At 58.8% G+C, this 13,320-nt stretch overlaps 1 protein-coding gene across 1 annotated transcript; it reads left to right on the forward strand.

The window, feature by feature from the left end:
• The first annotated feature begins 3,164 nt into the window (after positions 1-3,164).
• Positions 3,165-12,530, forward strand: SP2 (Sp2 transcription factor). Its single transcript, XM_064636582.1, is given in 7 exon segments — positions 3,165-3,648; positions 4,313-5,320; positions 5,940-6,237; positions 8,531-8,560; positions 8,563-8,707; positions 10,028-10,221; positions 11,188-12,530. Coding segments are annotated over 7 exon segments (1,839 nt in total). The 5' UTR covers positions 3,165-3,585; the 3' UTR covers positions 11,289-12,530.
• The last annotated feature ends 790 nt before the right edge of the window (positions 12,531-13,320 follow it).

Genomic DNA, 13,320 nt, shown 5'->3' on the forward strand with positions numbered 1-13,320 from the left:
CCCCAACCCCACCCCTTCCTTCCACCCCAGGGTGGAACCCCGGGGGCGAGGGGGGCTCTGCTCGACCCCAACCCCCCCAAGCTGTGCCCTGGGGGACCCCCGGGTGGGTTTGGGGGTGCCGGGGCGGCGGTGCCAGGCGGTGAGTAAGCGGAGAGGGAGGGAGGGAGGGAGGGAGGGAGGGGGGTAATTAAAGGGAGGCGCTCCCGCCGCAGCAGGTTCCCACAAATGGGAGGCCCCGCGGCCACAGACACGGCACAACAAAGCACCGGGCAATTATTTGGCTCCACTGGGAGCTGCTGGTCCCGTGGTGGGGACTGGAGAGCCAGCTGGGCACCCCCCGGGCTGGCAGCGCTGGCACCGGGGCAGGGGGGTCGTGGGGTGGTTGGGAGGACATCCCTCTGGAGGGTTTGTGGGGTGACGGGGGGGACACTCGGATGTGGGGAGGGATGTGGTGGTGGGAGGGGGGAGGGTGGGGTGGGCACCCTTGACCCCCCTCTGACACCCTGACCCCCCCCACCGAGCACCCCAATCTCTACAAGGGGGCTGGGGACCCCCAACCCCTCTGGGACCCTGAGCCCTACAAGGGGATTGAACAGCCCAATATTCTCCAAGAACCCCGAACCCCCTGAACACCCCAATCTTTGTGACTGGACCCCCACCGGGGGGGTCTGGGGGTCCTTCAGGAGCCACCGCTGGGCGCCACCAAGTTGGGGACCCTCCGGACCCCCCTCAAATCCTCCGAGGGGTCAGTGATGAGTGGGGGGGGTCCCAAGGGGTCGGTGATGGGTGATGGGGGCCTGGGGGTGCCCCCAGGGATCGGTGATGGGAGGAAAGGGGGGAAAGGGGGGTCCAGGCCCCCCCCGGGGGTTCCCCGGGACTCCCCCCACTCTCGGGGGGACTCCGTGACGTCATCAGCCCCAAACGGCTCGCCCCCCACCTTTCACCAATCACAAGCGTGGCTCGGCATAACCGCGCCTCCCATTGCCTAATCTGCCTGTCAATCAAACTGCCTGTGACCAATCGCGAGGCGCGTTTTGGTCCGGTCCCACCCGCGAGGAAGTTGCGACTCCCCCCCGCCCGCTGTCACTCAACCAGCGGACGCGCATCAGCCTGGCCTCGCGCCCATTGGCTTCATGTGCTGTCAGTCAAAAATCCGCTCTTCCATTGGCTCCCCGAGTCCGTCCGTCACCCCGGCGCTCCGCTTTCCATTGCACGGCGGAGCTGCCTATCAACCAGCGACCATTAGCGGATTGGCATTCCGTCCCCCATCTCTCCACCGATTGGCCAGCGCGGCAGCGAGCCGGACGAGGATTGGCTGCGATGCCGCGGCGGGGCGGGGCGCGCAGGGCGGTGCCCGGAGGACGAAGATGGCGCCGTGAGCGGGTCGGAGCCGCCGCCGCCCCCGCCGGTCAGTGCGGGCCGAGCGGGGCCGAGGGGTGGTCGGGGCGGGGGCTGCGGGGTCGGACACTCCCCGGTGGCTCCCACGGCCCGCTCGGATCGAACCCCCGGCCGGGAGGGCCGCGCTTCCGGCGCCGTTGGCCCGGTCGGGGGCGGGCCCGGGCCCTCGGACCCGCCTCCCCCGGGACCCGCCGGGAGGGGCCGTAGGGGGGCTCGGGGTAGGGAGGGGGGTCTGTGGGGTCGTGGGGGGTCACCTGGGGATGGGAGGGGTCAGGTCTGAGGGTCCCCGGGCCGAGGATGCCCGGGATGCTCTGATGGTCCCCGGGGATGGGGGGTGGCTGTTCCCGGGATGCTCGGAGGGTCCCCGGGGGTGAGGGGGTCAGTTCTGGGGGTCCCTGGGGATGGTGGTCCCCAGACTGGGGGTCTCCGGACCACTGAGGGGGTCTCTGGAGATGGGGGGGTCAGGTCTGGGTTTAGAGGGGGATTCATCCCCCTGGTAGGATTTGGGCAGGTTCCCAAGGTGGGATTCATCCCCATGGGGGGATTTGGGCAGGTTCCCAGGATTTAAGCCAACTCCCTCCCAAATCCCGGATTATTCCAAGATTTCCTGCCGTTGAGATGTAAATCCGCAGGTGCTTGAGCTCCTCTGGGCTCTGAGTGCCCGTTTTTCCCTGTTTTTCCCTGGCAAACAAACGGAGCTGCTCCTCTTGGATTCGTTTTTCCCGGAGCTGTGTTTGGATCCAGAATCCCGAGGGGTTTTTTTTTGGAGGGGGGAGTTGCTGAGTTTTCCGTGGATTTTTAGGGGGCTCTGATTCACCTGGAATCCAATTCGAGCGAGGCACACACGGGGGGATCCCACTGGATCTTATCCCTCTTTATTTGTCCGGGATAATGGGATCTGAGTCTCTGTGTCTCTGTCCTGCTTTGCAGTCAGGGCTGTTAATCCCCAGCTCGGCCCTAATCCTGCTCAAAGGGAGGGTGCAGCCCTGCAAATTCCCTACTTTTCTGGGAAGAAAGCTCCAGGTTTTCCAGGGAAAGCATTCCCTTTCATCCCAGGCCAGCGCCGGGCACCAATTCCATCATTCCCAGGAGGCTGCAAGGGAATGGGAATTCCTTTGCCAAGGAATGAGGTGACTCATCCCCAATTCCCAGGCTATTCCAGGAGCCTGGGACTCCCACCTGGCTCTTCCCAGGGATTTATGTGCTGTGGGAGAGCCTGGAAGGGAGCCTTGGACCTGGTGCTGGCCCAGGGAAGCCTTCACATTCCCAGGGGAAAAAAGAGTGTCGTTTCCTTGGAATTCAAGCTGCCTGTGACACTGGAGGGGTGTGATGGGGGTAAATCCCAGCAGGCTTCCCAGGGATCCACAGCTTTTTCCAGGAGCCTTGGCTGCTCCTCCATCCCTGGGCATCCAAACTTCCCTGTTATCCCATTCCTCTGGACATCCAAAATCTCCATAAATACCACAAGGCTGCATTTGAGATGCCCTGAGTGATCCCAGAGCATCTGTATCCCTCAGCTTCCCTGTTTGGAGTCAGGATGTTGTCAGCAGTGGGAATAAAGACTGTTCAAGCTCAGACATGTCCTCCCTGGCACCTGATCCAGGGAATTTTTCTGGAGCAGCTGCCGGATGGGGAATTCACCAAGGGAAATGTCAAAGCTGAGATGCCTTCAAATCCAGAACAAAAGATTCAGCAAGTTTGTGAGGATTTAGGGGCCTCTTTCCCTTGGTTTGAACCTATAAATGTTAAAAAAAACCCGCAAATCTTTCCCAAAAACTCTTTTCCTTTTGGGATTCCCCGAGTTGGAAAAACAGGCAGCAAGGGGAGATTTTGGCTCTGTGGGCACAAATCTGCTTCTGCTTTGAAGGGTCCCTTTTTTTTTGGGAGGGGGGTCTCTGTCAGCCCAGGGAGGGGCTGTGGCTTCAGGAATGGGGTGCAGGAGAAAGAGGGTGTGGAAAACAAGGGAATGCTGGCTGGGAATTCCCTCGGCTGGCAAACGGAGCGTGGGGAGGTGGTGACACGTTTCTGCAGCCCCTTTGTCACCCCCCCCCCTCCGAAGGACTGGGCGAGGTGGGTGGCACAGGGAGAAGGGGAGGGGTGCCAGGAGGATCCCATGGGATTGGGGGGTCTTGGAATGTGCTCCCTGGGCTGATCCATGTGCTCTCTCCCGGCAGCTCCAGGGCCAGCATGGCCGCGACTGCCGCCGTCAGCCCCAGCGAGTACCTGCAGCCGGCTGCCTCCGGCACCCAGGTGGGTCCAGGGCAGCCTGGGACACAGGGATGTGGCCTGGGATGTGGGAGGAACCAGGAATAGCCGCTGGGGATGTGGCAGGAGAAGGGTTGGTGGCAGGACAGGCTGGGGAGCCGTGCTCGGGGCTTCCTCCCGCTCCCGACAGCAGCTCTTCCAGGGGGTTGTCCCAGGGCTTGTTCCCAATCCCAACACTCTTCCACAGGGTTGTCCCAGGGCTTGTTCCCAATCCCAACACTCTTCCACAGGGTTGTCCCAGGGCTTGTTCCCAATCCCAACACCAGCTCTTCCATGGGGTTGTCCCAGGGCTTGTTCCCACTCCCAACACCAGCCCTTCCTCCTTGCTCACTGTTTCCCTTTGGGATCCCTCTGGTCCAGACCACAAGGTGCTCTTGGAATTCAGGCTGAGGGGCTGGGATGGGGTAAATCCCAACAGGCTTCCCGGGTATCCACAGCCTTTCCCAGGTATCTCCAGCTCTGTAGTGGCCATAGGGACACATGGATGTGATTTAAAGGCCATCCTGGTGGCTCAGGCTGTGACGAGGGGCAGCTAAAGGGTAATTAACCACTTCCCTTAACGAGGAGGGTCTCAGCATGGGCTGGGCTGGATTTTGGGGTGTCTGGCACAGCTTTCCATCCCTGACTTCCCTGTTTTTCCTGTCCCCAGGACTCCCAGCCCTCTCCCCTGGCCCTCCTGGCAGCCACATGTAGCAAGATCGGCCCCCCCGCCGTGGAAGCCGCCGTGACCCCCCCGGCCCCCCCCCAGCCCACGCCCCGAAAGCTGGTGCCCATCAAACCCGCCCCGCTGCCCCTGGGCTCTGCCAAGAGCAGCATCGGCATCCTGTCCTCCAAAGGGAACCTCTTCCAGATCCAGGGCTCCCAGGTGGGCACCTCCTACCCGGGGGGGCAGCTGGTTTTCGCCATCCAGAACCCGGCCGTGCTCAACAAGGGCTCCCGCTCGTCTTCTTCCTCCTCCTCCTCCTCCTCCTCCTCCTCCTCCAACATCCAGTACCAGGCGGTGCCCGGCGGGGCACAGACCATCCAGGTGCAGCCCAACCTCGCCAACCAGATCCAGATCATCCCAGGCACCAACCAGGCCATCCTCACCCCTTCCTCCTCCTCCTCCTCCTCCTCCTCCTCTTCCTCCTCCTCCTCCTCCTCCCACAAGCCCGTGCCCATCAAACCTGCCCCGGCGCAGAAGGCGGGAGCGTCGCCGGGCGCGGGCGGCGTGGTCAAGTTACCCGGCGGCGGCAACGTGACTCTGACCTTGGCCAGCAACAGCCTGGTGGGCCCCGAGCAGGGCGCCCAGGCCCAGCTGCTCACGGACAGCCCTTCCAAAGCGGGCAAAAAGCCCCGGAAGAAGGCGGCGTCCCCCGCCCAACCCGCCGCCGCCGTGGCCGTGGCCGAGCAGGTGGAGACGGTGCTGATCGAGACGACGGCGGAGAACATCATCCAGGCCGGCAACAACCTGCTGATCGTGCAGAGCCCCGGCGCGGGGCAGCCGGCCGTGGTGCAGCAGGTGCAGGTGGTGCAGCCCAAGCAGGAGTCCCAGGTGGTGCAGATCCCGCAGCAGGCCCTGCGCGTGGTCCAGGCGGCCTCGGCCACGCTGCCCACCGTGCCCCAGAAAGCCTCCCAGAACTTCCAGATCCAGGCGGCCGAGCCCACTCCCACCCAGGTACCACCTCCCCAGGTGCCAGGCTCCACCTGGGCCTTGCCCACTCCCACCCAGGTACCACCTGCCCAGGTACCAGGCTCCCCCTGGGCCTTCTCCTCGGCCTCACCCAGGGTTTGGGAGCTGAAGGGTTTTGAAGGAGGAACTGAAGGGATTTTGGGAGAGTTTTGAAGGAGGAGGAACCGAAGGGTTTTGGGAGGGTTTTGAAGGAGGAGGAACTGAAGGGTTTTGGGAGGGTTTTGAAGGAGGAACTGAAAGGTTTTGGGCCCATCCCTGGAAGTGTCCCAGGCCAGGTTGGATGGGGCTTGGAGCAACCTGGGCTAGTGGAAGGTGTCCCTGCCCATGGCAGGGGAGTGGAACTGGATGGGCTTTAATATCCCTTCCAACCCAGAGAAGTTTTGGCTGTCCCATCCCTGGAAGTGTCCAAGGCCAGGTTGGATGGAGCTCTGAGCAACCTAATGGAAGGTGTCCCTGGGTGGGTGGAACTGGATGAGCTTTAAGATCCCTTCCAACCCAAACCATCCACAATTCCATGATCCCTGGGGTGTGGGGGGGTGTCTGTGTGTCGGAGAGGGGAAGAGGAACCATTCCCGATCTCACCCCCCTTCTCTGCCGCCCTCAGGTCTACTTCAAAACCCCCTCGGGGGAGCTGCAGACCGTGGTGCTCCAGGAGGCCTCAGCCATGGCCGTGGCTCCGTCGGGATCGTCCTGCAGCAGCCCCGTGTCCCGCAGCCCCGGCCCGGGGGGCTCCAGGAAACCCCAACCCCGCAAGGAGCGCCCGCTGCCCAAAATCGCCCCGGCCGGGGGCATCCTGAGCCTGAACGCTGCCCAGCTGGCAGCCGCTGCCCAGGCCATGCAGACCATCAACATCAACGGGGTGCAGGTCCAGGGCGTGCCCGTCACCATCACCAACGCCGGAGGTGGGCTGGGATCCGCCCCGCAGCGGGGACGGGGCACAGGGACACGGGGGGGGGGTGGGCACCTCCCTGAGCTGGGAATCCCCTCCTGGAGCAGACCCCGAGGCTGAGGGTCGCTGTGCCCTGGCAGCAGCTCCTGTTGCTCCCTGGGTGATTCCTGGCATGGATTTTGGGGGGTCCCAAGCCCACCCTGGTCAGCTGGCTCGGGGAAGGGGTTGGCAGAGGTGCAGGAACCATCGGAGGCTTCCCAGGAGCCCAGCCCAGCTCCATCCCAGGAGCCCAGCCCAGCTCCATCCCAGGAGCCCAGCCCAGCTCCATCCCAGGAGCCCAGCCCAGCTCCATCCCAGGAGCCCAGCCCAGCTCCATCCCAGGAGCCCAGCCCAGCTCCATCCCAGGAGCCCAGCCCAGCTCCATCCCAGGAGCCCAGCCCAGCTCCATCCCCTCAGAGCTCTGCAGGGGGGACACTGAGCTGGGCCCAAGTCCTTGAGGGGGCTTTCTTTTGAGGGGCCTTTTTTTGAGGTGTCTTTTTTGAATTTCTTTTTTTTTTTGAGATGTCTCTTTTTTTAAGGGTTTTTTTTAGGCGTCTTTTTTTTTTTAAGGTGTCTTTTTTTTTTAAGGTGTCTTTTTTTTGAAGTGTTTTTTTTCTGAGTTTTTTTTTTAGTGTCCTTTTTTTGAGGTGTCTTTTTTTTCAAGGTGTCTTTTTTTCAGGTGTCTTTTTTTGAGGTATCTTTTTTTGAATTTCTTTTTTTTTTCTGAAGTGTCTTTTTCTCTGAGGTCTTTTTTTTTTCAAGGTGTCTTTTTTTGATTTTTTTTTTAGGTGTCTTTTTTTAAGGTCTCTTTTTTTGAGGTGTCTTTTTTTGAGATATCTTTTTTAAAATTTCTCTTTTTTTTGAGGTGTCTTGTTTTTGAGGTGTCCTTTTTTTGAGGTTTTTTTTGAAGTGTCTTTTTCTTGAGGTCTTTTTTTTCGAGGTGTCTTTTTTTGAGGTATCTTTTTTTGAGTTTATTTTTTGAAGTGTCTTTTTTTGAGGTGGTTTTTTTTTGGAGATCTTTTTTCCCTGGGGCACCAGGACCCAGCAGGCAGAGGGACGTGGTGCAATGGGATTATCCCTCCTGCAGCCTCCCCTGCATGACTCACACTTCAAATCCCAATCCCAGTGCTGGGACATCTCCCTGCATCCTCTGGGAGCGATGGCTGCTGGTTTGGGCTCCAGCAGAGGGAATTCCCAGCTCCATAGCAAGGGATCACCATTCCCAGGGATCTCCCACCTCCTGGGATCTTCCTTGAGCCAAAACCAGCCAGACCTGGCCCAGGAGCCACAGAGAGCCCTGGGGATTCCGGGACAGCCTCCGTGTCCCTGCTCCTGCCACCAGCCCTTCCCGGGGAGCCGTGTCTGTGGGAAGTTCATCTCCTTCCCCCAGCCAGCAGACCTGCTGCCTGCCGTGGTTCCTGTGCCAGCAGCACCTCGTTTGGCACGGGGGAGCTGTTCCTTCTTGCTCCACTAAAGGCCGTGTCAGCAGAAAACCCGCCGTGGTTTCCTGCTCCACCTTTGGCTGCTGCTCCCCCGGGATTGGCTTCTGGGGGGGGGGTTTAATTGGAACAGGGGAGATGCCGTGGGCAGATGTGGAGGGGACTGGTAGGGACCTGCTGGCTGTGGGTCTCAGAGACATTCCCACCTCCAAAGTGCCTCCAAAGAGCTGCTCTGACCCTCGGCTCGGCGCTGATACCCGGGATGTGTCCCAGCTCCGCCCGCGCTCCCCCCTCTGCGACATCACCCCTCTGCTTTGCTCTGCTGCCAAATCCCACTCCTCTTTCCCTCCTGCTGCTCCTCCTCCTGCTCCTGCCGCCCTGGGAGCAGCGATCCCGCTTTGCTGACGCCGATCCCATCTTCTTCTTTCCAGCTCTCCGGGTGCCGCCTCCTCCTCCGCCAGCGCTGGGGCCTGGAGCGGCCCCTGAGGGCCCCGGGGTAAGTCCGTTCTTTTGCTCAATATATTGCACGTTTTTTCAAAGTTTCTTTTTCATTCCTCCTCTGAGAGCCCAACAGTTTTTTTCCTGGAAGGGTCCAACCAAAAACCGAAAACTTTGAAAAACCGCACAGTATATTCAGGAAAAAGGGACTTACCCAGAGGGGGGGGGGGGGGGTGGAGCGTGGCTGTGCTGCATGTGGGGCGGGGTGGGATGAATTTTGGGGTGTCCCGTGCTCCTGGGGGGTCTTCCCTCCAGCCAGCCCTTGCAGAGGTTTGGCAGAACCCAGGGAAGGAGCGTGGTGGCTGCTGCTGATCCCCTTTTCTCCCCCAGGGCAGCAGCAGCTGACGGTGCAGAACGTGTCCGCAACAACCTGACCATCAGCGGGCTGAGCCCCACCCAGATCCAGCTCCAGATGGAGCAGGCGCTGTCTGGGGAGATCCAGCCCGGAGAGAAGAGGAGGAGGATGGCCTGTACCTGCCCCAACTGCAAGGATGGGAGAAGAGGTGAGTGGAAGCAGCACATCCCACGGGAACACCGCCCGCCCCCGAGCCCGGCCCCGGGTCACGAGCCAGGTGTTGAAATTATGGTGAAATTATATAAAATTATACCTCTACCCAAACTGGGATACAGACAAGACCCAGTGTCAAGAGTAGGGGTTTTATTTAACAGTAAATGTGAGGCAGAGAAAGAGAGAGAGAGAGAAAGAAATAGGGAAAAAAAAGGGAGGGGAAGAAAGAAAGAAAAGGGAGTGGCAGAGAGAGATGAGGGAGAAAATGTGTCACCACTGTGGAACCTGCAGTGCCCTGGGGGTCTCTGGTCTTCCTGGTGGTGAGGGTCCCACAAAACATGGAATGCAGTGGAGATGGGTTAATATCAGTTCAGGAGATGGATTAATATAAATTCAAGGGATGGATTAATATGAATTCAGGGGATGGATTAATATAAATTCAGGGGATGGATTAATATAAATTCAGGAGATGGATTAATATGAATTCAGGGATGGATTAATATGAATTCAGGGGATGGATTATATCAGTTCAGGATGTTCCAGCACCTCCCCTGGGGTGGGGAGCTTTGCAATCTCTTGGGACAGGCTCTGGGTTTGTTGCCTCACTTGGATCAGGTCCTCTGGTGGTGGAGGCCTCAGGAATGAGTCTGGGGGTGCTTTGGGGTCTTTGATGGTTTCTGAGCCCCTTCTGAGCTGCCCCTCACCTGAGTGTGTCCGTGGTCTTGCCAGAGTGGGGGGTTCACTCCTTTGGTTTGGATTTCTCCATCACACCCCCAGAACCCTTCTCCTCTGGTGGAAACTGTTACCTGGTGGATAAGAGCAGGTTCCTGGGGAATATTGGCAGATTGATTTCACCAAACTGCCCAGAAAAGGGGGGGATAAACATCTCCTGCTCTCGGGGGGCACCTCTGGGTGGTCAGAGGCTTTTCCTTGTCACACCAGCCAGGCTGGGGAAGAGGCTAAAACACGCTGAACCAAACAATCCTGGATTCAGGGTAAATAATCCCTAGCTTTGGGAATGGCACCAGGCAGAGGCTCCCCCTGGGCTGCAGAGGTGGTACAACAAGCCAAATCCTGGGTGCTGTTATCCCAGAATTAAAAAGGCCGGAGTTGTCCGAGGAGAAACAAAACGCTCCAAGTCTTGCTTTGCTCTCCTGAAAATGGGATGAGCTTGGGATAACCAAGCTGAGCCTTGGGATAATCAGACAACAGGCTTGGCTCAAGTTCCCCACGAGAGTTTAAACTCGAGTTTGGGGGCACTGGGGGCTGAGGTGCCTCTGTCTGGGGCATCACCGACCTTCCCTTCCCTCCCTCCGCAGGCCGGGGGATCCGGGGAAGAAGAAGCACATCTGCCACATCCCCGAGTGCGGCAGAACCTTCCGGAAGACGTCCCTGCTGAGGGCCCACGTGAGGCTGCACACGGGGGAGAGGCCCTTCGTGTGCAACTGGGTGTTCTGCGGGAAGCGCTTCACGCGCTCCGACGAGCTGCAGCGGCACGCGCGGACACACACGGGTGAGGGAGAAACCCCTGGGATAACCCCAAATCCTGGGATAACCCCCAAACCTGGGACACACACGGGTGAGGGAGAAACCCCTGGGATAAACCCAAATCCTGGATAAACCCCAAACCTGGGACACACATGGGTGAGGGATAAACCCCTGGGATAACCCCCAAATCCTGGGATAAACCCCTGGGACACCCCCCAAATCCTGGGATAACCCCCAAACCTGGGACACACACGGGTGAGGGATAAACCCCTGGGATAAACCCCTGGGATAACCCCCAAATCCTAGGATAACCCCCAAACCTGGGACACACACGGGTGAGGGACCCAAATCCTGGATAAATCCCTGGGACACCCCCCAAATCCTGGGATAACCCCCAAACCTGGGACACACATGGCTCAGGGACCCCAAATCCTGGGATAACCCCTGGGTTACCCCCCAAATCTGGGATAACCCCCCTGGGATACCCCCCAAATCCTGGGACACACATGGGTGAGGACCTCAAATCCTGGATAACCCCCCAAACCTGGGACACACATGGCTCAGGGACCCCAAATCCTGGGATAACTCCCCTGGGACACCCTCCAAAGCTGGACACACGCGGGTCAGGGACCCCCAAGGACCCCCAGGGACCCCCAAAATCCTGGGATAGCACCCCTGGGCCACCCCCCAAACCCTGCCCCAACCCCTGGGCCACCCCCAACCCCTGCCCCAGCCCCCCCGGGGTGATGGACCCCCCTGAGTTGTCCGTGTGGGTGGAGTTCCTGGGAGTTCCTGGCAGGATTTTGGGGGGTCTCCACTGCTCTGGGGTCTCCTGGTGACGGAGGTGCCGTGGCAGGGGGAGGGGGGGATCCAGGGGGTCCATGCCCTGGCAGTGTCCCCACTGCCCTGCCCGTGGCAGGGGGACACGGGCACAGCCCCAACGGGCCAGGGGGTCCCTGTGCCACCCCCTGAGCGTCCCCTGTGCCCGCAGGTGACAAGAGGTTCGAGTGTGCCCAGTGCCAGAAACGCTTCATGCGCTCCGACCACCTGACCAAGCACTACAAGACCCACCTGGTCACCAAGAACTTGTAGGGCCTGGAGGGGGGACCCACCCCCCACCCCACAGCCAGGCCCAGGAGCACTCCAGAGCCCCCCCTCCCCAGGAAGGGGGACCCCAAGGGATGTCCCCAAACCCTCCCGTGCCCCCCAGAGGTGCCAGGGGTTCCCCCCCGGGGTCAGGGGTTGGCCCAGCAGCACCGGGAGCCCTCCCTGGGGTGTCCCCCAAAAAAGGAGGCAGGGCAGGGGGGAGAGGCCCCACAGCACATTCCTACTTTGTATTTAAATCTATAAATAGCTATAAATATCTATATGCCCCCTTTGGAAGGTCCCCTTTTTCTATGGAGATCGTTGCCTTACGCTCCCGATTCCCAACCCTGTGGATCATGAGTGCTTTTCTAATCTCTATTTAACCCCCCTTTCCTCCTCAGATTTCCCAAAACTCAAGGGGTTTTTTTGGGGTTTTTTTGAGGTTTTTTGTTTTGTTGTTTGGGGTCTTTGGTTTGTTTTTTGTTTGTTTTGTTTTTTCCTTTCCTTTCCTTTCCTTTCCTTTCCTTTCTTTCCTTTCCTTTCCTTTCCTTTCCTTTCCTTTCCTTTCCTTTCCTTTCCTTTCCTTTCCTTTCTTTCCTTTCCTTTCCTTTCCTTTCCCTTTCCCCTTTCCCCTTTCCCCTTTCCCCTTTCCCCTTTCCCCTTTCCCCTTTCCCCTTTCCCCTTTCCCCTTTCCCCTTTCCCCTTTCCCCTTTCCCCTTTCCCCTTTCCCCTTTCCCTTTCCCCTTTCCCTTTCCCCTTTCCCCTTTCCCCTTTCCCCTTTCCCCTTTCCCCTTTCCCCTTTCCCCTTTCCCCTTCCCCTTTCCCCTTCCTTTTTTTCTGTTTTTTTTTGTTTGTGTTTTTTTTGTTTGTTTTTTTCTCTCCCAAAACTCAAGTTTTTTCTGGTTTGTTTTTTTTTTTTGTTTGTTTGTTTTATTTTGTTTTTTTTCCCCTCCCCCTAAAAATTTCCCTCTCCCGACTTCTCAATTCCCAAGCAAAACGTTTTCCTTTGGAATTTTGGGACTCCCTCCCCTGTGCCCCCCCTGTGTACAGTGTACATTGTATCATAGATTATATTGCTTTGGAGCTTTTAAATTAAACGAAAAATCCACTTTATTTTTTAGTTGTAACGAGCCCGAGGGTGTTTTTCCCTGGATTATGTGATTGGATCTGTTCCTGTTTTCTGAACTGTACCTGGAGACAGCCAGGAGCTTTTCCTTGCTCAATAAATTTAGTCACCAGAGGCAAATACTTGCTGTGCCACCAAGGCTCCTTTCTTTCCTGGGCTGGGAATGTTCTGGATCCAGTGGGGTGTGGGAGGGAGTCGAGGGCAGGAGGAAAGTGGGATTTATTGGCAGGGATCCCAGATATTGATGGAAATGGATTTATTTACAGGAAAACAGTCCTGGAGCTTCTGCTCCCATGGATTGCCAGGTCAGGAGTGTGGGTTTGTCCCCAAGGTTCCCTGTTCCCAGTGTCCCCAAACCCCTGTGTCCCCCCTGCCCCCAGTGTCCCCCAGACCCCAATATCCCATCCCATTTCCCTGTTCCCAGTGTCCCCAAACCCCTGTGTCCCCCTGCCCCCAGTGTCCCCCAGACCCCAATATCCCATCCCATTTCCCTGTTCCCAGTGTCCCCAAACCCCTGCGTCCCCCTGCCCCCAGTGTCCCCCAGACCCCAATATCCCATCCCCATTTCCCTGTTCCCAGTGTCCCCAAACCCGTGTCCCCCCTCCCTCTGTTTCCCTCCAGTGTCCCCAACTGTCCCCACGCCTTGTCCCCGTTTTCCCTCTCCCAAGTGTCCCCAAATCCTCGTCCCCCCCATCTCCCAGCCCCTGTCCCTTGTCACCATCCCCCCAGACCCCCAATATCCCATCCTCATGTTCCCTGTCCCCACTGTCCCCAAATCCCCGTGGCCCCCAATTGCCCCCCAGCCCCATGTCCTTGCTCAACCTTCCCTGTGCCCACTGTCCCCAAATCAGTGTCCCCCAGCCCTCAGTGTCCCCGAACTGTCCCTCAGACCCCCCCATGTCCCGTCCCCCA

The sequence above is a fragment of the Pseudopipra pipra genome, chromosome 26, assembly GCF_036250125.1.
Source record: "Pseudopipra pipra isolate bDixPip1 chromosome 26, bDixPip1.hap1, whole genome shotgun sequence".
NCBI lineage: Eukaryota > Metazoa > Chordata > Aves > Passeriformes > Pipridae > Pseudopipra > Pseudopipra pipra.